Raw genomic sequence first — 26389 nt, 5'->3', positions numbered from 1 at the left:
GTAAGTTGTTAATAATATAATTCGACAAAACTACTTGTTGCCTGTTGCTTCTTGGTTATTGTTACAGGTACAAAAGAGTGTTTTCAATAGGATCAGCTGGAATAACAACTTACAACCCTTCAACACTGGAAGTTACAAATAGATGGCTCTACAACGACTTTATCAATGTATCTCCTAGTGTTAAGGTTGCTGGACAGTTGTCAAATGAATTTACAATAACTATGAAAAAAGACAAGAAGAATGATTCAATGAGATTTTCCTCAGAGCACAGAGCCCAGCTCCTCACAGAAGCCTTAAAATTCCGGGCCTCATTTGCGGAGAAGCCTAAAGAAACGTTGGTAAGAGATTAAAAGACCCTGTTCAGCAGAGCCCCACTGTTCTATATTATTGCTTTGTGATAAAGATTTTCTCGAGAACTCATTTTTTCGCTTAACAGGAAGTCTGTACAAAAAGTAACTTGCTTCCTTTGTTTTAAAAGAGCTTTCTTTAAAAAATGTGAAAGTACTTTCTTCTATGTACTTCAAGCAACAATATTTAAAACAAGCAAAGCTATTTAGAAATACTTGCAGTAACTAGGGAAAATGTAATAAATTATGTTCACATACCGTCTCAATTAAGAGACGCGAGACAAGAACTACTTATTTGTAGTCAAAGACAAGGTACACAGTAAGTGTAAGTTTTGACCACTTGCATGTAATGGGAGTTATCTATGGATTAATGAAAAAGTATCTGTTAATTATACAGTGTTTCTGACATAAAGGCTCACTGTTGTCAGACAGTCTTAATCATTAGTGATCAGGAATATCTGCTGACTATTCTGAGTGAGGAAAGGGAGGAGGCAAGCTCCATTCACCACTTAAGACGAGTCCTTGATGTTAATGTCAAGTTACGGATAATATCTTGCAAAGACAGAGACTACTGACTGCTGAAGTGTAGGGTGAGAATTAGTAAACTACATTCAAAACAAATTAAAATTGTTGCTTTCTTGTTACTTTTTAGTGCAGCTAAAAATTTACAACATTTAGATAGAACAATAGCTTCACATCAGGAAGTAGTGATACCTCTTAGGTGGAGGACCCAGGTAGGAAAGTCAGTGAAGATCAAATTATATGGGAAGGTATTTGTAATGCTAGAGGCTAGAGGTGTTGGCCAACTTTTGCAGGATGACTTGAATCAAAGTAAACGGTCACAATTTTTTTGAACCTATTGCCAGTCCGGAGAAGGTGATGGGGATTTAGGATAAGTTTGCAGACTTCACCAAGCAAGACACCATGGTTGTAGTGGTTGGGTTGGTTAATAGTGTTGACAGAATCTTGTGTGCACTGTAGATGTGATGTGGCAAATATTGTATCAGCATTGAGACGTACCAGTATTATGTTTGCATGTGCTCTCAACACCCTGCTTGGCTTCATTTGAACTTTTTGTTAGGATTGTTATTGTGTTGTTTGAATGGTTGCTTTTGCTAGATGCGGGGTGACATATTGACATGGTTATTATTGATTCTGTAAATAGGTGGGATTATACTAGTCTCAACAGGAAATGGAAGAACAAACTAGATGGGCTAATAGAAAATTTAAGAGTGGAAGGTGCTGTCATAATTGATAAAATACCAGTGGTCACATGGTTCAGAACACTCACTTTTAGGGGGAGGGAGGACAGAAAGAAACAAAGTTTTAAGAGACATTAGGACTGTAACAAACCTTCAGTTTGAGAAAGAAACCAAACTAAATAATTCTGGTATACTGTATCAGTACAAACAGCTGTTGATTAAAGACTTTTCAGCAATAATCAGAAATTATACTTCCACCCAGTTTCGTCTCAGTCAATGTGAAATGCCAATTATTTTTATTGCATTAAAATATTCAAAGGCTAAGAAGTAAAATTAATGAACTACTAACAAGGGATCCTCCCCATCGCACCCCCCCCCCCCCCCCCCCCCCCTCAGATTTACTTATAAGTTGGCACAGTGGATAGGCCTTGAAAAACTGAACTCAGATATATCGAGAAAACAGGAAGTTGTGTGGAACTATGAAAAAATAAGCAAAATATACCAACTGAGTAGTCCATGCAACATCAAGGTGAGCATGAGCTTAGGAGCACCATGGTCCTGTGGTTAGCATGAGCAGCTGCAGAACAAGAGGTCCTTGGTTCAAATCTTCCCTCGAGTGAAAAATTTATTTTCTTTATTTTCGCAAGTTTCCTAGCTGGTTTAGGTAGTTGCTTACAAACAGCAATTGATAATATATTTACATGAAGATCTAATAAACAAAATTATAGTATGAAACCGATAGTCAGTGGCATCTCACACATTCACAATTCCTTTTATTCAATGTTAAATCGAACATGGTATAAAATATATCAAATCTGAATTAAAGGGTATAGTCAGTAAGCCAAAACTTATTTTAGGACACCCAAAGACATGAACTGGAGTGATGTCTACATTGCTTATAGCATGAATGGAAAAAAAAAAAACATTTTTATTGATAAAGTACGTATCTCTTTTGAATGCTTTTCCCAAAGTCTTCAAAGAAACCATAGATTACCCAAGAAATAAAGGTATCTTGTGAAACAAAAGGCAAACTGTATTTGTCAGCCAGAAACAGTGCAAATGTTGATGCTGTATCTCCTTACAAGACATACTCCAGGTAATAGAGAGTGTAGTACATATATCTACATCTACATCCATACTCCGCAAGCCACCTGACGGTGTGTGGCGGAGGGTACCCTGAGTACCTCTATCGGTTCTCCCTTCTATTCCAGTCTCGTATTGCACGTGGAAAGAAGGATTGTCGGTATGCTTCTGTGTGGGCTCTAATCTCTCTGATTTTATCCTCATGGTCTCTTCGCGAGATATACGTAGGAGGGAGCAATATACTGCTTGACTCTTCGGTGAAGGTATGTTCTCGAAACTTTAACAAAAGCCCGTACCGAGCTACTGAGCGTCTCTCCTGCAGAGTCTTCCACTGGAGTTTATCTATCATCTCCGTAATGCTTTCGCAATTACTAAATGATCCTGTAACGAAGCGCGCTGCTCTCCGTTGGATCTTCTCTATCTCTTCTATCAACCCTACCTGGTGCGGATCCCACACTGCTGAGCAGTATTCAAGCATTGGGCGAACAAGCGTACTGTAACCTACTTCCTTTGTTGTCGGATTGCATTTCCTTAGGAATCTTCCAATGAATCTCAGTCTGGCATATGATTTACCGACGATCAACTTTATATGATCATTCCATTTTAAATCACTCCTAATGCGTACTCCCAGATAATTTATGGAATTAACTGTTTCCAGTTGCTGACCTGCTATTTTGTAGCTAAATGATAAGGGACCTATCTTTCTATGTATTCGCATCACATTACACTTCTCTACATTGAGATTCAATTGCCATTCCGTGCACCATGCGTCAATTCGCTGCAGATCCTCCTGCATTTCAGTACAATTTTCCATTGTTGCAACCTCTCGATACACCACAGCAAAAAGCCTCAGTGAACTTCGGATGTCATCCACCAGGTCATTCATGTATATTGTGAATAGCAACGGTCCTATGACACTCCCCTGCGGCACACCTGAAATCGCTCTTACTTCGGAAGACTTCTCTCCATTGAGAATGACATGCTGCGTTCTGTTATCTAGGAACTCCTCAATCCAATCACACAATTGATCTGATAGTCCGTATGCTCTTACTTTGTTCATTAAACGACTGTGGGGAACTGTGTCAAACGCCTTGCAGAAGTCAAGAAACACGGCATCTATCTGTGAACCCGTGTCTAAGGCCCTCTGAGTCTCGTGGACGAATAGCGCGAGCTGGGTTTCACATGACCGTCTTTTTCGAAACCCATGCTGATTCCTACAGAGTAGATTTCTAGTCTCCAGAAAAGACATTATACTCGAACATAATACGTGTTCCAAAATTCTACAACTCATCGACGTTAGAGATATAGGTCTATAGTTCTGCACATCTGTTCGACGTCCCTTCTTGAAAACAGGGATGACCTGTGCCCTTTTCAATCCGTTGGAACGCTTCGCTCTTCTAGAGACCTACGGTACACCGCTGCAAGAAGGGGGGCAAGTTCCTTTGCGTACTCTGTGTAAAATTGAACTGGTATCCCATCAGGACCAGCGGCCTTGCCTCTTTTGAGCGATTTTAATTGTTTCTCTATCCCTCTGTCGTCTACTTCGATATCTACCATTTTGTCAACTGTGCGACAATCTAGAGAAGGAAGCACAGTGCAGTCTTCCTCTGTGAAACAGCTTTGGAAGAAGACATTTAGTATTTCGGCCTTTAGTCTGTCATCCTCCGTTTCAGTACCATTTTGGTCACAGAGTGTCTGGACATTTTGTTTTGATCCACCTACTGCTTTGACATAGGACCAAAATTTCTTAGGATTTTCTGCCAAGTCAGTACATAGAACTTTACTTTCGAATTCATTGAAAGCCTCTCGCATAGCCCTCCTCACACTACATTTCGCTTCGCGTAATTTTTGTTTGTCTGCAAGGCTTTGGCTATATTTATGTCTGATGTGAAGTTCCCTTTGCTTCCGCAGCAGTTTTCTAACTCGGTTGTTGTACCACGGTGGCTCTTTCCCATCTCTTACGATCTTGCTTGGCACATACTCATCTAACGCATATTGTACCATGGTTTTGAACTTTGTCCACTGATCCTCAACACTATTTGCACTTGAGACAAAACTTTTGTGTTGAGCCGTCAGGTACTCTGAAATCTGCTTTTTGTCACTTTTGCTAAACAGAAAAATCTTCCTACCTTTTTTAATATTTCTATTTACGGCTGAAATCATCGATGCAGTAACCGCTTTATGATCGCTGATTCCCTGTTCTGCATTAACTGATTCAAATAGTTCGGGTCTGTTTGTCACCAGAAGGTCTAATATGTAATCGCCACGAGTCGGTTTTCTGTTTAACTGCTCAAGGTAGTTTTCAGATAAAGCACTTAAAAATATTTCACTGGATTCTTTGTCCCTGCCACACGTTATGAACGTTTGAGTCTCCCAGTCTATATCCGGCAAATTAAAATCTCCACCCAGAACTATAACACGGTGGGGAAATCTACTCGAAATATTTTCCAAATTATTCTTCAGGTGCTGAGCCACAACAGCTGCTGAGCCCGGGGACCTATAGAGACATCCAATTACCATGTCTGAGCCTGCTTTAACCGTGACCTTTACGCAAATCATTTCACAATTCCAATCTCCGTCAATTTCCTTCGATACTATTGCACTTCTTATCGCTATAAACACGCCTCCCCCTTCACTGTCCAGCCTGTCTCTGCGGTATACATTCCAATCAGAGTTTAGGATTTCATTACTGTTTACGTCTGGTTTCAGCCAACTTTCTGTTCCTAGTACTATATGGGTGTTGTGACCGTTTATTAATGAGAGCAGTTCTGGGACCTTTCTATAGACGCTCCTGCAGTTTACTATTAGCACATTAATATTGTTATTCCTTGTTGCATTTTGCCTACTCCTGCCTTGCTGCGTCTCAGGAGGCGTCTTGTCGGGCCTAGGGAGGGAATTCTCTAACCTAAAAAAACCCCATGTGCACTCCACACGTACTCCGCTACCCTCGTAGCCGCTTCTGGCGTGTAGTGCACGCCTGACCTATTCAAGGGGCCCTACATTTCTCCACCCGATAGTGGAGGTCGAGAATTAAGAAGAAAGGATAATCTTGTCAGATAGCAAAATGAACAGTATGGGATATAGTGAGGTAGAAGACTTTTAGAAGAATACATGGAGAGGGGCAGGTAGCATTAGGAACAAATGATACATTGCTAACATACATGTGCAGTGTTTCAAAACATTTAAACAAGTGTTTCATAATTGTTACAGAAGAGATGGGATTGTCATGCTCAGTAGAAGCGGATGTGGAATATCTCAGTCCTGTCATTACATATAACTGAAGTAATACGAATGTGACCATCATCATACCCACATACACAGTGTTCACCGTAAATGTTTAAAATTAAACTTTATCATCAGAGTTAGTGTGTGTTTCTGAGTTTAGTAAATATTTAATTACCTGTGTAACCAGTCATTTATCAGTGGAACATTTTATGAATGGTTGAAATATGCTGAAGTTAATCCTGTGTTTCAAGAAGATATAAAGAAATACTGTAAAATTCCATAAAATTTCACTTTTGCTAGCATTGTCTGTAATTTTAGAAAAGGTACATACAATCTGCTTCTTAACCGTCTCACAGCAAATAATAAATGTTGTAGAAAATTTCTGTTAAAATGCAGATATCTTTTGATTTCAGGAGGTGACTCACCAAAATGCAGAAGTGTTGAGTTGTTGTTAGGCACATGCTAAAAAGAAAGAAAATATTTTAGTTTTAGGATTAGTCTGAAAGCCAGCAAGTTTCCTTTCTTTTTGTGTGTACTTATCAACGACTAAACACTTCCCCTTTTTGATAGGTGATCTTCTTTATTCCAAAAGTATTCACACCAAATAATATATTGTCAGTCATATTTCAGAAATCTCAATGGTTTTCTGCACACATATAGTGAGAATGTACTTACTTCATTAAATGATAATTACAGATTACTAGTGTATTTTGTAACCTGTCAAAGATATTTCACTGTGTAAATCATTATATTCATATAAGTAAATTAGATTATTACAGCATAACAGGAAGTGCTGCAAAATGGTTGAAATTCTATATTTATGTCAGGAAATGGGGCGTCATTAGGAAAGACACATGTATTAAGTGATCGGGCATCATCCAACTGGCAACTATTTGCATGTAGTGTCCCACAAGATTCCAACTGCGGGTCTTTACTTTTTCTTTTCTTATGTATACCAATGACCTTTCATCTCCAATACACACCTCAAAAAAAGTTTTCCAGCACCCCGGTTCCGATAACTCCTGAAGACAGATGTTGACGATGGATATTGTATTACAGACACAGTCCTTTTGACTGTTCAGAGATGTCACTAAACCTGCCCAAAGATGTAAACAACCATGCATGAGCAGTGTGTATTAGATGGAGTGGGTCCAACAGCCAATCACTGCCAGTCATTGCACCAAGAAGGAGCTACATGGCTCGCATTGCCTGTAGTTCAACCATGCCTAGACGGTCAATACTGTGGATCAATTGCATCCGCATTGTTTCTTTGTGCCAGGAAAGGCTCTCAACAAGAGAAGTGTCCAGGCATCTCAGAGTGAACTAAAGCAATGTTGTTGAGACATGGAGGAGATGGAGAGACAGGAGCTGTCAATGACATGACTTGCTCAGGCTGCCAAAGTGCTACCACTGCAGTGGATGACCGCTACCTACGGATTACGTCTCGGAGGAACCCTGATAGCAATGCCACCATGTTTAATAATGCTTTTTGTGCAGCAACAGGACATTGTCTTAAGACTTAAAATTGTGCGCAATAGGCTGCACAAGGCACTTCTTCACTCCCAACGTCCATGGCGAGCTCCATCTTTGCAACCACAACACCATGCAGCACAGTACAGATGGGTCCAACAACATGCCAAATGAACTGTCGAGGATTTGCATCCCGTTATCTTCACCTATGAGTGTCACATATGCCATCAACCAGACAATCATCAGAGACCTGTTTGGAGGCAACCCGATTAGGCTGAACGTCTTAGACCAGGGCCGGCCAGAAATTCTGCACGCGTGCGGTGCTCCAGCACATGTGAAACTTCGGGGTCACAGAGTGCACGCCACAGCCGTCAGTGTTCATGTAGTGCATGTTTCTACGGAGAGATGTTGCTTTATCCACTTGCTGGGATACTCTGTACCGGCGCATTCTAGTGCTCTTTCCACAGCTTACCGTGGGAAAGTATTTGCGTATTAAACATTTAAAATATTGTCTTACAATCAGTTTCCATTTCTGTAAGTCGTTTTTCTATTCCCTTTCCACATTTCTTTCTTTTCCATCCTCACTTTCTAACCTTAATTCCTTCATTGGCCTTAGTGGTTGATATTTCAATATTCGGAGGATGTGCGAAGACCCTTTCAGCTGTTGCTCTTGGATAGTCTTCTGCAGAGGTTTATAGCAAGTTATCCATTCAATATCTTTGTCTTGTTGAGGAAATTCTGTCTGACTGCATTAAACAGGCAAACTGTTTTTTAAATTTCTTCTTCCTTCTCATCTGTAGTGATGAGAGCCAAAGCACTTAAATTTACAAATAATGAAAAATCCAGGATGGAATAATGAGAATATTATGAAAAAGATAGGCTACTCACCATTTAGTGGACATAATTGCTGAGTTGCACAAAAAAAAGACTTCTAAACATGTAAGATTTTTCAGAATAATACAAAACACACACATACACACACACACACACACACACACACACACACAAAGAGCTTGTTAAGCAGTCTCTTTGTTGTGCCTGTCTATGACTTACAATCAGAGTCTCCATTGTATGTTGAGCGGCAGTGTATCCTTCTCGTACTATTGTCATAAAATTTACAAATAAGTTTTTAGTGGCTTTCCTTCAATTGTGATGTTATGCTTTTCTTCTGTTTTGTTTATAAATGTTTACATTAATGTTCACTTCTTTCTTCTTCAATTGCTCTACCAGGATATTTTTTGTGTTGGAGATTTTGTCCACTGGCAGTTTTTAATCTGTCCATCTATCAGCTATGTTCGGTAGATCCCATCAAAAAGAACCACCTTCAGAGATGTGGAACAAGTCAAAGTATACCTTAAAAACTATTAGAAGTTAACAGAAAACAGCCAGCCTCATCAGTTAATTGAGTTTTGTCTGGTAATATACTGTGGTCAGCTTTTTAACTTTGCTGTTACATGCTGTCATTATATGGCCAAGGCATATTACAGAGACAACTGGGGCAGATGAAGAGCTACAAATTGATATTTCTGCTCATTGTGGAAGAATTTAAATTGCTGGTCTTAAGTAGTGACTCCTGGCTATTTGACATTAACTGAGGTACAATTCAGCTTACAAGACTTTTTTTTGTCGTCTGTGTCCTTACATGTTAGTCACATGCTCTGTTTCAAGCATTTCGTCTTCAGGTCACAAGTGGCCTATTGGGACCATCCAAGTGCCATGTCATCCTCAGCTGAGGATGCGGATAGGAGGGGCGTGTGGTCAGCACACTGCTCTCCCAGTCGTTACGATTGTTTTCTTTGACCAGAGCCACTACTATTCAGTCGAGTAGCTCCTCAATTGGCATCACAAGGCTGAGTGCACCCTGGAAAATGGCAACAGCACATGGTAGCCTGGATGGTCACCGATCCAAGTGCCGGCCACAGTGCTTAACTTCGGTGATCTGACAGGAACCGGTGTATCCACTACGGCAAGACTGTAGCCCGCTCCATTTAAAGACAATAGATATTTGATTTACATGCAAAGACTTTAAAATAAGACGCCAAAATGAAAAGTCTATAAGACATAAACTGAGGATTTACGAGGATAATTGAATTGATGTACATCTGCTTTTGAATAAGGAACTGGGCATGGACTGCCATTCTATTGAATGAGAGTACTGTTACTCACTACACATGAAACTGTAGTATTAAACATGACAAACTGATGGTGTCAACTTAGTTCCTTTGAGTAGTAAGTTTCCCTTAGTTCATTGTAAAAGCTATGCTATATTCTGTGCCATTCTCTTAAACTCTGCATGAGTACTGAAACCTATGTTTACTTGCAACTACTTACTGCAGTCAACCCTTGGGCTCCATCTGTAACTTTTACTCCCCCCTTACTACCCATTCCTTGCCCCCCTCCACTCCCCCTCCCTCTTCCTGCCCTCCACCCTCTTCCTCCCTTGACCCTACCCCCTTGGCCCACATACTCTTCCTTGGTCTCGCCCACCACCCTCTCCCTCCCCTCCCCTGTCTCCACAGACCCCCTCACACTGCCCCTACTCCTACACCTTCATGCCTTCTCGCTGCCCGACCCCCTCATATTCCACCCCCCTGTTCCTCCCACCCCTCCCACTGTTTCCTGCTCCCCCAACTGCTCCTTGCCTCCCGCCCCCGACTGCCCCCGCCCCCCGGACAACAGCAGTCTCTAAGCGTTCCAAGTCACAGTGAAATGCAAGAAAGTATGGCCCTAAATCTTCCCCTTCCATTGCCACACCATGGGAGGAATGCTAGGCTAAGGATGGCAGTGAAACTTTTTCACTCCGGTATCTCGTATGTACGATAACTTATGGGGACTCCTTTGTTTCAGTGAAGCCACAGTCTTTTATAGAGCATTTAGAGGGCAAGTTTTGGAAGGTGGAGGGCTTGTCCAAAATGCGCTTTGGGTCATCTTGATAAAAACAACATTCTCTACCCACTCGTGGGCTTTACTCGCTTGTAACAAGTTGGGGGATGATATGTTCTCATCACACCACATAAGAGCTTCTATATGGTCCATGGTATCATATTCCACAGGGATCTTCTTTTGCAGTCTGACGACGAGCTGCACACCAATTTAGAGTGGAGAGGTGTAGAGGTGTTTATTTTGTGTGGTGCATCCATCGGGGTCTGAGGGATGATCTGGTTGCCAGTGGTGCCTTCATCTTGGCCTTTGAAGGTGACACCTTACCTGAGAAAGACAAGGTGAGGGTCTACCGCTGTGATGTCAAGCCATATATCCCTCCCCCAATGAGGTGCTTTAAATGCTGGAAGTATGGTCATATGTCTTCCCGCTGTATATCCAGCGTCACATGTCGAAATTGCAGACATCCATCACATCCCAATATGCCAAGTGCCCCACCTCCCATCTGTGTCAGATGTGAAGAGCATCGTTCACCTTACTCGCGAGACTGCAGGATTTTACAGGAAGTGAGGAATATCGTGGAATACAAGACACTGGACTGACTGACCTACACCAAGGCTAAGAGAAAATAAGAGTGCTTACATCCTGTGGCTATGACCTCCTTATATGCCGCTGCTACGAGAATAGTTGTAGCCCCATCATTTCTGTGAATTACAGTCGCCTCTCAGAGCCAGAAGGCTACACCTGCCCCCCTGACGATGGGGAGCACTACCCCCTCCGTTGCTCTTGCACCCCCTACCTGGGGATCACTACCCCCCAACCATTGGGGACACCAATCTCCACTTCTCAGCTGGAGAAGCGTAAGTATTCTTTGGCTCCTCTCACCAGGAAGGGGTCCTTTGGATTATTCCCTTCCCAGGTTTCTGCTAGTGTGAAAGATGATGCCTGCCAGTGACTGAAGTGAAGTGCCTAAAAGCAGCTGGTTGTAGGGCTTCACACTCATCCTCAGTCCCGGAGACTGATTCAGTGAAGCCCTCCCTGCCAGAGAAACCCAAGGAGCAACCAGGAAAGTCCAAAAACAAGACTCCCAAGACCAAGGAAATTGTGGTCGCACCATACCACCGCTACCTACAAGCTCTGCGTCTGGGGATAAGGTGGAGATTCTGGCATCTGCTGAGGACCTAGATCTCACCGGACCCTCAGACCCAATGGATATAGACTGCTCAAGCAGTAAGACAGTGGCACCAGGTGACCCTGAGGCGTAAACTGCCTCATCTCATGATGACATCATCCTCCAGTGGAATTGCGGTGGTCTTTTCTGTTGCCTAGTTGAGCTACGGAAACTGTTAAGCTTTACACCTGCTTTCTGCATTGGCCTCCAGGAAACATGGTTCCCGACAATGTGGACTCCTGCCCTACATCTACATCTACATCTACATTTATACTCCACAAGCCACCCAGTGGTGTGTGGCGGAGGGCACTTTATGTGCTACTGTCATTACCTCTCTTTCTGTTTGTTGCCTATGGTTTGCGGGAAGGACGACTGCCGGAAAGCCTCCGTGTGCGCTCGAATCTCTCTAATTTTACATTCGTGATCTCCTCGGGAGGTATAAGTAGGGGGAAGCAATATATTCGATACCTCATCCAGAAACGCACTCTCTCAAAACCTGGACAGCAAGCTACACCGTGATGCAGAGCGCCTATCTTGCAGAGTATGAGTCTGAGTTTGCTAAACATCTCCGTAACTCTATCACGCTTACGAAATAACCCTGTGACAAAATGCGCCACTCTTCTTTGGATCTTCTCTATATCCTCTGTCAACCCGAACTGGTATGGATCCTGCACTGTTGAGCAATACTCAAGTATAGGTCAAACGAGTGTTTTGTAAGCCACCTCCTTTGTTGACGGACTACATTTTCTAAGGACACTCCCAATGAATCTCAACCTGGTACCCGTCTTACCAACAATTAATTTCATATGATCATTCCACTTCAAATCATTCCGCATGCACACTCCCAGATATTTTACAGAAGTAACTGCTACCAGTGTTTGTTCCACTATCATATAATCATACAATAAAGGATCCTCCTTTATATGTATTCGCAATACATCACATTTGTCTATGTTGCCACTCCCTGCACCAAGTGCCTATCCGCTGCAGATCTTTGTGCATTTCGCTACAATTTTCTAATACTGCAACTTCTCTGTATACTACAGCATCATCCGTGAAAAGCTGCTTGGAACTTCTGACACTATCTACTAGGTCATTTATATATGTTGTGAAAAGCAATGGTCCCATAACACTCACCTGTGGCACGCCAGAGGTTACTTTAACGTCTGTAGACGTCTCTTCATTGAGAACAACATGCTGTTTTCTGTTTGCTAAGAACTCTTCAATCCAGACACACAGCTTGTCTGATATTCTGTAGTCTCTTACTTTATCAGGCGACAGTGCGGAACTGTATCGAACGCCTTCCAGAAGTCAAGGAAAGTAGCATCTGCCTTGGAGCCTGTATCTAATATTTTCTAGGTCTCGTGAACACACAAAGCGAGTTGGATCTCACACAATCTCTGTTGCTGGAATCCATGGTAGTTCCTACAGAGTAGATTCTGGGTTTCCAAAAATGACGTGATACACAAGGAAAAAACATGTTCTAAAATTCTGCAACAGATCGACATCAGAGATACAGGTCTATAGTTTTGCTTGCTCGACGACCCTTCTTGAAGACTGGGACTACCTGTGCTCTTTTACAATCATTTGAAAGCTTCTGTTCCTCTAGAGACTTGCAGTACACGGCTGTTAGAAGGGAGGTAAGTTCTTTCGTGTACTGTGTGTAGAATCGAATTGGTATCCCATCAGGTCCAATGTACTTCCCTCTGTTAAGCGATTTCAGTTGCTTTTCTATTCCTTGGACACTTATTTTGATGTCAGCAATTTTTTCGTTTGTGCGAGGATTTAGAGAAGGAACTGCAGGGTGGTCTTCCTCTGTGAAACAGCTTTGGAAAAAGGTGTTTAGTATTTCAGCTTAAAGCGTGTCATCCTCTGTTTCAATGCCATTGTCATCCCGGAGTTTCTGGATATTCTGTTTTGAGCCACTTACTGATTTTACGTAAGACCAGAACTTCCTAGGATTTTCTGTCAAGTCGGTATATAGAATTTTACTTTTGAATTCACTGAACACTTCACGTGTAGCCTTCCTTATGCTAACGTTGACATCATTTAGGTTCTGTTTGACTGAGAGGATTTGGCTGCGTTTAAACTTGCAGTGAATCTCTCTTTGCTTTCGCAGTAGTTTCCTAACTTTGTTGTTGAACCACGGTGGGTTTTTCCTGTCGCTCACAGTTTTACTCAGCACATACCTGTCTAAAACGCATTTTATGATTGCCTTGAACTTTTTCCATAAACACTCAACATTGTCAGTGTCGGAACAGAAATTTTCGTTTTGATCTGTTAGATAGTCTGAAATCTACCTCCTATTACTCTTGCTAAACAGATAAACCTTCCTCCCTTTTTTTATGTTCCTATTTACTTCCATATTCAGGGATGCTGCAACGGTCTTGTGATCACTGATTCCCGATTCTGCGCTTTGTTTGTAATCAGTAGGTCAAAGATGTTATCTCCACGAGTTGGTTCTCTGCTTAATTGCTCTAGGTAATTTTCGGATAGTGCACTCAGTATAATGTCACTCGATGCTCAGTCCCTACCAACCGTCCTAAACATCTGAGTGTCCCAGTCTATATCTGGTAAATTGAAATCTCCACCTAAGACTATAAAATGCTGAGAAAATTTATGTGAAATGTATTCCAGATTTTCTCTCAGTTGTTCTGCCACTAATGCTGCTGAGTCGGGAGGTCAGTAAAAGGAGCCAATTATTAACCTAGCTCGGTTGTTGAGTGTAACCTCCACCCATAATAATTCACAGGAACTATCCACTTCTACTTCACTACAGGATAAACTACTACTAACAGCGACAAACATACCACATCCGATTGTATGCAGTCTATCCTTTCTAACCACCGTCTGTGCCTTTGTAAAAATTTTGGCAGTATTTATCTCTGGCTTCAGCCAGCTTTCGGTACCTATAATGATTTCAGCTTCAGTGCTTTCTATCAGAGCTTGAAGTTCTGGTAGTTTACCAATGCAGCTTCGACAGTTTACAATTACAATACCAATTGCTGCTTGGTTCCCGCATGTCCTGACTTTGCCCCGCACTCTTTGAGGCTGTTGCCCTTTCTGTACTTGCCAGAGGCCATCTAACCTATAAAAACCACCCAGTCCAGGCCACACAACCTCTGCTACCCATGTAGCCGCCTGCTGTGTGTAGTGGACTCCTGATCTATCCAGCGGAACCCGAAACCCACCACCCTATGGCGCAAGTCGAGGAATCTGCAGCCCCCACGGTCGCAGAACTGTCTCAGCCTCTGATTCAGACCCTCCATTCTGCTCTGTACCAAAGGTCCGCAGTCAGTCCTGTCGACGATGCTGCAGATGGTGAGCTCTGCTTTCATCTCGCTAGCGAGACTGGCAGTCTTCACCAAATCAGATAGCTGCCGGAAGCCAGAGAGTATTTCCTCCGATCCATAGCTTCGTACATCATTGGTGCCGACATGAGCAACCACCTGCAGATGGGTGCACCATGTACCCTTCACGGCATCCGGAAGAACCCTTTCCACATCTGGAATGATTCTGTGGCTATAAGGGATATTACAGGAACCATAGTGACTATAATCAAGTGTCAGGTGCAGTTTGCGTTTATGTCCTAAACTCAGTCTGTAGTGAAACTGTGCCACTTCAAACCCCTCTTGAGTCTGTGACTGTCAGAATAAGAATGACGCAGGAAATAACTGTCTGCAGTGCATATCTCCCTCCAGATAGTGCAGTATCCCTGAATGTATTAGCTGCACTGATTGATCAACTCCCTAAACCTTTCCTACTTTTGGAAGATTTAAACACTCCTAACCCCTTATGGGGTGGCACCGTACTTACTGGCCGAGGCAGAGATGTCGAAACTTTACTGCCTCAGTTCGACCTCTGCCTCTTAAATACTGGGGCCGCCGCACATTTCAGTGTGGCTCTTGGCAGTTACTCGGCCATTGATTTATCCACGTGCAGCCCAGGACTTCTCCCATCCATCCACTGGAGAGCACATGATGACCTGTGTGGTAGTGACCACTTCCCCAACTTCCTGTCAGTGCCCCAGTGTTAGGCCCACAGACTCCTGCCCAGATGGGCTTGAAACAAGGCAGACTGGGGAACATTAACCTCTGATCTCACTGTTGACTCCCACCCCCCCCCCCCCCTCCCCCCACTGTCCCCACACCACATGGTAACATGAATGTAGACGTCTCTTTGGGTGCCAGACGCCAACAAGGGTCCCTTGCATTAACAACAATGGCGTGTTATCTACCTCCGCAAATGCGATTGCTGAACATTTTGCTGAGTGCTATGCTCGAGCTTCTGTGTCGGAGAACTACCCTCCAGCCTTTCGCACACTCAAAAGGTGGTTGGAAAGGACAGTTTTCTTGTTCGCTACATGCCACAGTGCACCCTATAACACCCCATTTACAGAGTGGGAGCGCATCAGTGCCCTTGCACATTGCCCCGACACAGCTCCTGGGCCAGATCGGATCCACAGTCAGATGATTAAACATATCTCATCTGACTACAAGTGACATACCATCATCTTCAACCGGATCTGGTGCGATGGTGTCTTTCCATCACAGTGGCTGGAGAGCACCATAGTTCTGGTGCTCAGACGCGGTAAAAACCTGCTTGATGTGGATAGCTATCAGCCAATCAGCCTCACCAATGTTCTTTGTAAGCTACTAGAATGTATTATGTGTCGGTGGTTGGTTTGGGTCCTGGAGTCATGTGGCCTACTGGCTCCAGGTCAGGATGGCTTCCACCGGGGTTGCTCTACCAACAATAATCTTGTGTCCCTCAAGTCTGCCTTCTGAGCAGCCTTTTCCAGATGCCAACACCTGCTTGCCGTCTTTTTTGATTTATGAAAAGCGTATGACACCACCTGGCGACATCATATGCTTGTCACATTGTGCGAGTGGGCTCTCCGAGGCCAGCTCCCGATTTTTATCCAAAATTGCCTGTCGCTTCGTGCTTTTCATGTCCAAGTTGGTGCTTTCCCGTAGTTCCCCCCCCCATACCCAGGAATTGGGGTCCCACAGGCCTCCGTATTGAGTGTATCTTTATTTTTAGTGGCCATTAATGGTCTAGCAGCAGTTGTAGGGCCATCTCACCTTCTCTGTATGCAGATGACTTCTGCATTTTGTACTGCTCTACCAGTATGGTGCTGCTAAGTGACACCTATGGGGAGCCATCCACAAGGTGCAGTCATGGGCTCTAGCCCACAATTTCCAGTTTTTAGCTGCAAAGTCGTGTGTTATGCACTTCTGTCAGCATCACACCGTTCATCCAGAACCAGAACTTTACTTTAATGACGATCCACTCACCGTAGTGGAGACATGTTGATTCTTAGGACTTGTTTTCGACACCCGATTGGCTTAGCTTCCTCACCTCCATCAGCTTACGTGAAAGTGCTGGCAGCACCTCGTTGCCCTCCCCTGCCTGAGCAGCACCAACTGGGGTGCAGATTGCTCTACACTGCTGCAGCTCTATAGAGCCCTGGTTGAATCTTGCCTAGACTATTGGAATCCGGTTTACGGTTCGGCATTGCCCTCAATGTTGTGTTTACTCGACCCAGTGCATCACTGTGGCGTTCGCCTAGACAGGATCTTTTAGGAAGAGTCCAGTGACCAAAATCCTGGTGGAGGCTGGAGTCCCTCCATTGAAGGCTAGGTGTACACAACTGCTTGCCAGTTAAATTGCACAAGTTCGTAGTTCTCCTGTGCGTCTGAATTACCGTCTCCTTTTCCCACCCACAGTGGTTCATCTCCCGCATCGGCGGCCCAGGTCAGGGCTTACAATTGCAGTGTGCAATGCTTTCTCTCCGAACTGGAGTCCTTGCCTTTACCACTTATACTTGAGGTTCATTCATGAACACCTCCATGGTGTACACCTAGGCCGCGGCTTTGCCTGGACCTTTCACATGGCTGTAAGGACTCGGTTAACCCTGCGACTTTTCGCTGTCACTTCCTTTAGATTCTCGACATGTACTGGTGCCGTGAAGTGGTTTACATCAATGGCTTGATGGCTGATGGTCATGTTGGCTTGGCCTATGTTCATAGAGGACATATAGAACAACACTCCTTGCCAGATGGCTGCAGTGTTTTCACAGCTGAGCTGGTGGCCATATCTTATGCTCTTGAGCACATCCACTCTTGCCCAGGTGAGTCATTTCTCCTGTGTATTGACTCCTTGAGCAGCCTACAAGCTATCGACAAGTGCTAACCTTGTCATCTTGTGGTAGCTATCATCCAGGAGTTTATCTATGCCCTGGAACGGTCCAGTCGTTCAGTGGTGTTTGTCTGGATTCCAGGTCACGTCGGAATCCCAGGCAATGAACTTGCCAAACAGGCTATGAGGAAATCGCTTATGGAAATCGGCTTCTCCGAATGTGTCCTGTGTTCAGTACTCCGCAAAGTTTTGTGACTTTGGGAGATGGAATGGCATAACCTAAGTAAACACAAGAAGCTGTGTTCCATTAAGGAAATTACAAATGTGCTTTAATTGCTTTTAGACTTGGTTTGCCTCCTTTCTGCTGCATTCAATTTTGTATTCTGGGTGTCACACTCTGTTGGATAGTGGGTGTACTTGACTGTAATGGATCAGTGGTGGGACAGCTGTGGGTGGGACATTTCCTGTCACAAGCAGAGCCCCAAGACTCCCACCGGCTGACTTCCCTATCTCATTCGTCTTGCTTTTATTACTGATGGTACATAAGATGCCTATTACAATTGATCTTTCTCGCTTTTACTGTTGTGGATCTCTCTACCAGATCAGAAAAAATTTTCAGTGGACGTCTCTACTTGCAGATGCACCACTCTTGGATCAAGGAATTGATGACCTCTTTGTTTGGTCCCTTGCTCCGTTGTGCTCCCCAACCTACCTACCTAGCTACCTACCTCCTCCTCCCTCTCTCTTTGACCATCTCCTTCTCCCGCCTCCGCCCCTCTCTCTCTCTCTCTCTCTCTCTCTCTTTCTCTCTCTCTCTCTCTGCCCCCTTTCTATTCTCTTACCCCTCTCTCTGTCCTAGAGCCTTGGTTATTGCTATTGCAAATGAAACCTAGATTGACAATTGAAATCATTTTAAATGAATGGGTAAATCAGTTGGGGTCATTCGTACACAGTGTATGAGAGGCAGCTCTCCATTTGCTGGATTTGTGAGCATAGTAGCTTCAATGACAATATTTCATGTAGTTTTAAACTTGAATGTGTGGAATTACAAAATGTGTGATGATTCAGATACCATCATAGTATTCTAATCAGAAACTAGTAAGTCATAAATATAACTGTCCTGTTTTCTGTAAAACTGATGGCAAGGAACAAAACACAACAGCACATTGTTGCATATACAATTTTTGTTTGAAAATATATGTTAGGAGAGAGAAAATATATGAAAAACTTTTTTCTAGTGGTTTAAATGCCCTGCAGTCGAACTCGAAACTGACTGTATAAAAGAAATCAAAATTGGATGTTTTCACAGCACAGCATTTTCTTTCTAGTAGTTGGTTTTAACAGAAAACCTGTACACTGTCGTTTAAAAAATGTGTAAACTATGTCCATCCAAATTTTCATTAAAGTATTGTGTAAAATTTTGGAAAAAAATTTGACAATGACTTGTTTTTATTATTGTATAGATATCAGTGACATTGATTGATTTATTGCCCGCTGAATTATCCAACTTCCTTTGTACTTCTAGAGATATCACGCATACAAACATCACTGGTCTGACACAAGACTCCCAGTAATGCTTGAGGTGAAGCCATATTCAGTAGACCAGCTGGATCCCACAACAAAACATGTTCTGGCTTCATATTATTATAAAGACATCGAAGGAATGGCTGATGTCTGTGACTACCCTGGAGGATTTGTAATTGTTTGTGGTGGCTTTGGGAGAATGGTGAGTAATATGAACACGCAATCTGAAAAATCATATGTTGCACTTTTTCAAATGATGGAGTACTGCAATCATTCATCTTTTCCTGCAGGGTTTATTCGGCAAATTTATATTTCAGATAGTGGCTAGTCATTATCAGTGCACAGTTTCATAGTATCAACGCAATGCATATTCTAGTACGTCAGTGTCCTGTTATTTGGACTTCTGTGACAATTCTTTCAATAAATTAGTCTTGAAAGAACTGTGACAGAAGTATTGGTACTATGAAATGGTGCATTGATAATGGATAGGCTTTAGCCTAGATTCCAAGACTTACCAAGTGGGAAAGCGTCGGTAGACAGGCACAATAAAATAACACACAAACACACACACAATATTTCAATATATATATAATTTGCGAATAAAACGTGCAAGAAATGACAACTGATTGCTGTGCTCTATCATTTGAAAGTCATATCACAGTCATTGGGTGCACCTTCATTCTTAATGGAAGGTAACCTGATGTTGCACTTTTTCTTGAAGATGGCAGGTGTCTCTAATTTGTAAAGCCTGCAAATGGAGGAGGAATAATTTTAGTAAAACTTTGATAATTGTAATTTATGTAGTGTTAATCAGTAAAGCAGAAAGCTATATACTAATTCTTACAGTAATAAAGGACTGAAATTGGTTCAGTTGTTTAGCATTTTAGTTGTGGAACCTAGAATTGTTACAATGTCATATGTGGTACTATTATTATTCAAAAGCCTCGTATTTGTAGTGTTTGCATGTTTAATCACTAATTGTGTATTCAATATCACACAGAGAAATGTGTGAGGCACTTTGGGGGATAAGTTTCTATTTTTTGTCAATCTTTCTATGGTATCAGTCACTTTTCTTAGTACATAATTTTATCTTTCCCTTCTCTTTTCCAATTTTTCCTTACTCTCTTCCAATGTACCATATTTGCTTCAGATAAGAACTTTATCTTTGTCCAACTCCACAATTCACTGCAAAACTAAAATCTGTCGATGTATGCTGTGGGGCGTTTTCTTTGTACTGGTACTTCATTGATACATCTTTCCACACTTCAATTCCTCAGACAGTAATGTGAGGAACATCAGTTTACTCCTGACCCATCCAGAAAATTGTGCATGCTTCCAGGAAAGGGAGGAGTGCTGACCCAGTTTGAATCCGCCTGGTGTATTAATGATGGGAGGCCAGTATGGCATCTGGCTTGGATGTTAATTTTAGGTGGTTCCCAACATCCCACTATGTGAATACCAGGTCGATATCTGTGCCCTGCCTCAGACACAGGTTTCAGACATTAAGAAAAATGTCTTATACTTGCACACAAATTTACTGTAGACACAGACAGATGTGGTGCATTGATTTCATCCTGGAAGATTAATAGAAGACTGGATGACCTTAGAACCTCTCATTAGACTGTAAGAAGCAGCAGCAGCAGGTTCCTCCTGCTATGATTTTCTTTTAGTAATTGTTTACTTACTTAATTTTCTTCGTCACAAGAGCATGCAGATCATGTTCAGCAATGTGCTAGTTCTAGAATAGCTGCTTACTCATAATTGAGACACATATCTTATTAAAGGTATTCTTAAAATAGTAAAACGTAAAATCGAATTTTTTTTTTTTTTTGGACGATGTACCCTGAATTATAAGTACTGAAGCAGCAGAATGTATTACCTTGTGATGCAGATGCAGGATCATTAATGATGAGTGTATTTTTTGTTTCTAGGATAATTACATTAATATAGATTTCATACTGGGATGCTTCTAAATTACTTGTCTTATCTAGGAAAATGTTGATTATTCAGCCTTGGGTTAATAAGCAGATAATTCAGTATGTTGACAAGCAGTAATATTGTTTTTGCTATATGTTTCTGCTGTTAGCCAGTTCTCCCCCCCCCCCCCCCCCCCCTCTCTCTCTCTCTCTCTCTCTCTCTCTCTCTCCCCCCCCCCCCCCCCCCCCCGCCCCTGCGCCCCAAAAGTTTTGGCCACATTTTTGCTGTAATGAAATTTATTAAAATTTATCAAGCAACTGTGTCTATACTAGCACTTCATTTGTGTGGCTTCTATTAACATATAACATATACTGTCTTTTTCTTCCCCTATTCCATTTAAAAAAATTCACCTGTTTGACATAGTCCCAATTTTTTCCAGAAGTTTCAACTGTGTTTAATTTTAATACCATTTGATAGCCACATTACCAGTTACTCTTGTTTCCACAGATGTTTGACACCCAAACGAATTAGCAGCATCGAATTAAAACTGGGCCCACTGTGAAGAGTTGGATGTACAGTGACTTCGTTGACTAATGTTGCACAGTTTTATTAAGAGATATGTCACAGAAATATAATTATTTTTGAGCAAATATTGCTGTGATGTTCAAATTAGAAGGCAAGTGTGTGATATATTTTGTGCGTAGAGTGATGGGAAATTATTTGTAAAATTCAGGGACTACATTACAGGCCAGTACTTAACTTCAGGTGAAATGTCAATACTGCTGCTAAGACACCCACAAAAATACGTACAATATTATAGGCTTCAGAACTTTCGTGAGAGGAGAGAGGGATGGATTGGGTAAACGTTAAAAAGAAAGGGCAAGTCACTCAGACACCAGAATGAGAAGCCACCTGTTGTAGATCAGAATTTTGACTCTAAGTAAAGTTTTTTGATAAAAGTGTTCAAACCTAATAGCATTTGGAATCACTTTATATAGATAATACCAAATGTATTGTGTTCTTTTGAGGTATTTGTTTTTGGGATAGGAAGAACATTTAAATAAGATATGTCATGTGCCATGCATTTTAGTTGTGAATATAAACACACTTTGTCACCTTCATGGTGCATAGTAGTACGACATAATTGTGTTATTAAGGGATATTGCGTCAGTATCAAATTGTTGCAGATAGCATTTGCTTTCATTAGACATGTTTTGCTAAAATGTTGCATTACCAAAAAAACATTGTGCTCATTGTACATAATTGTATCAACACAGCTTTCTGCTTTATTTTTACAATTATTGTTTTCCATTTTGTAGCATCTATTCTCTTGTGGCAACTCTGGTGAAATAAAGCAAAAGATTATAGAGGCTGCGTGTCATTGTATTGGAATCTCAATAAAAGTTCTGAAGGAACCAATTACAATGACTGAGTTTACAAATCAGAGATTTGGAAAATTCAGGTAATTTTTTTCTTTCTCCTATACATTAAGGAACATGTGATTTTTTATAAGCCACTATATAAAAATGATGTGCATCAAATAATTTATTAAAGTTGTTGTCATTATGAGCATTTGTTGATTAGCGGATGTTGCACAAAGTGTTTGGGAGTGATGCACTGGATATGAAACTTCCTGGCAGATTAAAACTGTGTAACGGACTGAGACTCGAACTCGGAACCTTTGCCTTTGATGGGCAAGTGCTCTACCAACTGAGCTACCCAAGCACGACTCACGACCTGTCCTCACAGATTAAATTCTGACAGTACCTCGTCTCCTACCTTCCAAACTTAACAGGAGCTCTCCTGCGAACCCTGCAGAACTAGCACTCCTGAAAGAAAGGATACAATGGGGAGACATGGCTTAGCCACAGCCTGGGGGATGTTTCCAGAATTAGACATGCATTGGTTAAATCTGTCTGAACAGTGGATGAGGGGATCACACTCAATTTTCAACAAATTGTGAAGTATCTGGTCCTATCTTCTGACAAGAAATTGACATTTTACAGCAAAACACTAAAAGGCAACTCAATGCTCTGACATGCCTCTGCTACGTGCTGAATCACATCAGCAATGGTAATTAAAAATCAACTCCTTTTAACAATGGAAGATCAGAGTGGCAACAGCATTTATAGAAACCTGCCCAATTCCCAACTTCTACAAACTTTCTTGATGCTACTTAATGTTTCAAGCATAGGGCACTCTGTTGTCTCCTCAAACTCCTGCCTTTCATATCACTCCTTAACTTCCATTGTAGTAAGTTTCTATGAGTCTGTGAATAGTGAGGTCATAACAGATCTGAACAACTGAATATTGATTCTAGACATGGGTTAAATGTCTGGTCATAAGTGCGTGTGAAACTGTTAATGACCTTGATATTGAAGTGGTATAAGACTGATACAATTAAAAACAGTTCAGGACAAAAATGTCTCTGTACTGTTTTTAGCCTCTGTTTGCCAATTGTGTGAGAGTACTGCAATTCTCGCTTAGTAAACACTAAACAGGGAAATTCCATTGATTGACTCAGCTGTATTCTTTGAATTCGACTTCAAGATTTTCTCGTTAAACAAATATTAATCTGTAGTGCTGAGTAGGATACAACCATGAGGGCACTGGAGCAGATGAGGGGAGGCCTTCCCACTTTTTGTCAGTCTTTACGTCATGCACAGACAATGCAGTTGGTAGCTGCAACATTTTAAATTACATTGAGAGTAACATCTTGCGCCAGTGCGATAAATACACAGGGATTAATAAGGGAATAAAGCTGTTCTAAAAATGCTAGTGCTTTGCAGATCCCTATGTTAGAATGTATAGTAATGGACAGTCTCATATACTCTGAGAATTCTTAAAATATTTAATCATGCACTGCACATTAAATTGTACTACAGGGTAAAATGATTATTTGTGTAAAAAATGGCAAGCTTAAACAAACAGTTCCTCATTCAAGACAAAAACTAGTCACACGTGTTTCATGTGCTAAGGAAGGAATTGGTGATGTCTGTCTTCTTAAGGGCCTGAAGTAAAGAAAAGGGGACATATTCTACGTAGTGCACTGCATGTGGAAGTTAGAGATCTGCTTTTAACTCTCCGTCGAGCACACTGATTTAACTTCTTACATATGTTTGAGATTTCTCATCCACTTGTATTCTCTGTGTATCATTCAGAATATTTAGCAGATGTACCCGACTGGAAACAATTCAATACATTTGGGATTCTGGCATGTCCACACATAAGCAGAGTAATGAATTGGCATATTGATGATTAGAAAGGTACATAGAAATTTAGATAATGAGTTACATGATATATAGCTAAAAATGCTTGTAATATGAACACAGTGGCACAGAGGGCAATCACCCAGAACCTCATAAACTTGCTCATAGGGTTTTATTGATGGAACAAAGGCTAAGGTGATTAATGGTAAGATGAAAACATCTGCTTAACTCTTACACAGATCCTTCTAGCACTGTCCGTAACACCTAACACACTGTCCTTTAACACACAAGTACTTTTCCAGCATGAAGACTCACTGGCATGATGTGGTTGGGGTGTGCAAATTTCAATACACTGAAAGTGGTAGAATGCCCAATATTCATCTACGTAATTAATTTCTGTTCTTGTTTACATCTTACTCCTAAAATTTTAGAGAGAGAGCACTGTTTTCCTGACTTTCTAAGTCTCAAAATTTGAACATATCGAATAATAGGTTTAGGATATATTGATATTTTTGTTATTTTCTATCCTTTCTTTTAATACCTTTGATTGCATTCCCTAGGTTGATCATCATTTGTCTGTAATGATATATTGGCTAACCTTGTGATGGTGCAGATGACCATTGTCTTGTGACCCTAATCTTAATTACTACTACTACTACTACTACTACTACTACTACTACTAGTAGTAGTAGTAGTAGTAGTATATGCATAGAATAAAATTGGTATAATCACATAATAAAAAATGAAAACACATATTCACACGCGAAAATGTGCACACGCGTGTCAGAAACTTGAGCATATTTGAAATTGTGTATTGATTCCTTTTCCCTCAAATTTTTAAATTAGTGACAGCTTGATGAGACGATCACAAATTGCACAAGCATTTAGAAACAAGTATCAATACTGCATTATTTCAAGTAGTAGTTTTCAGTTGGTGAAATAGGGAAGAAGGCATTTTTGCATGCAAATTATGGAAACACTATGTATATCCTTAGTAATATGGTGTTTTGCACAAGTGCAATAACATTATGATTTCCTCTCCCCTTTGTTTCAGTGGCGATGAGCATATCACATCTGTGAGTGAATTTGTGGTTCATAAAGTTGGTTCATCTCGACACAGTGATCCACAGAAGCGAACACTCTGTTTGAGTGATACTTGTCTTCTAGAACGTGATCCACAAACATACAACATATGCACTCTGAGGCCTTTAGCAGATATATTTGCTCTTGTCAGGAACCGTGAAAATCCTCAGCTTTTTTGTATTGAGTATGTTGGTGGCCAGATCCGAAGTTATACAACAACAGACAGGTAAATGTTCTCTTCATGGGGTATTGTGCCATAATACTGGATTAAAATAGAAATTAAGTTCTTGTTACATCAGTAGCAATATTATATTTTTTTCTCGTCAACTACCTGTTGTTTGTTTCAGCAAATAGTTGTGAAAAGTGTAACTACCATGATGAAACATTTTTTAATCCTTCTAATATCACAACCAGGATTTCCAGACTCATAAATATCACAAAATATTTTTTATAGTAAGATATTATGACATTAGAGTTTAAAGCTTTGTCAATTCCTGTTTATTGTTCAATGTGTTCAATGGTGCAGATATTATGTGGTGGTGGTGGTGGTGGTGGTGGTGGTGGTGGTGGTGGTGCAGCAGCATTGACCTCTTCTAGATTTTTTCTTCATATTTTTGCCATTAAAGAAGCAAGATTGAGGTTTAATGTTATCTTGATGATTAGATTGTTAGTTGTGATCCACATTTAGAGTTGTCATGCGGATTATAAATTTGTATATTTTTGTAGACAATCGATAGTGGCACTTCTTTGGTTGCATTTATTTTCTGTCTCTAACTAGCACTATAGAAGCCAAGCAGATACTCAGCCAAGTGTTCATTAAACACACAATTCACAAAAGAAGTGAGCTACAGGTATGAGCTATTGCTCAGTTGCTCTTGTATCACAAGGAGTACTGTTCTGTGTTAGAGTATTAACTCGGTGGAACAGTATCATCAAAGTTCAGTACAGGTCTACAAATAGTAGCTGAAAATTGTTTGTAAGATCTCTGAATCAAAAGATAACTTAAAATGCAGTCCAAAGGTAGGAAGCTATTTAGCACTATTGCCAATCATTTTACATATTTGCCCATAATTACTGTATTCATGAAACATTCCCAAGAAAGTGATTTGAAGAGCTGTGCGGAAAGATACTCTTATT

The 26389-nt window shown here is 41.3% G+C and overlaps 1 protein-coding gene across 1 annotated transcript in view; it reads left to right on the top strand.

Annotated features, from left to right (window-relative positions):
- LOC126273173 (dnaJ homolog subfamily C member 13) overlaps positions 1 to 26389 on the top strand; it is a 337754-nt gene that overhangs the window by 2288 nt on the left and 309077 nt on the right. Inside the window, exons 2-5 of the mRNA XM_049976652.1 lie at positions 68 to 338; positions 19045 to 19245; positions 22280 to 22422; positions 25224 to 25478. Of these exons, the coding sequence (XP_049832609.1) occupies positions 68 to 338; positions 19045 to 19245; positions 22280 to 22422; positions 25224 to 25478 (870 nt within the window). The remainder of the gene's footprint in view (positions 1 to 67; positions 339 to 19044; positions 19246 to 22279; positions 22423 to 25223; positions 25479 to 26389) is intronic.

The sequence above is a fragment of the Schistocerca gregaria genome, chromosome 5 (assembly GCF_023897955.1).
Source record: "Schistocerca gregaria isolate iqSchGreg1 chromosome 5, iqSchGreg1.2, whole genome shotgun sequence".
NCBI classification, from domain to species: Eukaryota; Metazoa; Arthropoda; class Insecta; order Orthoptera; family Acrididae; genus Schistocerca; species Schistocerca gregaria.
This window is presented reverse-complemented; position numbering and strand designations above follow the sequence as displayed.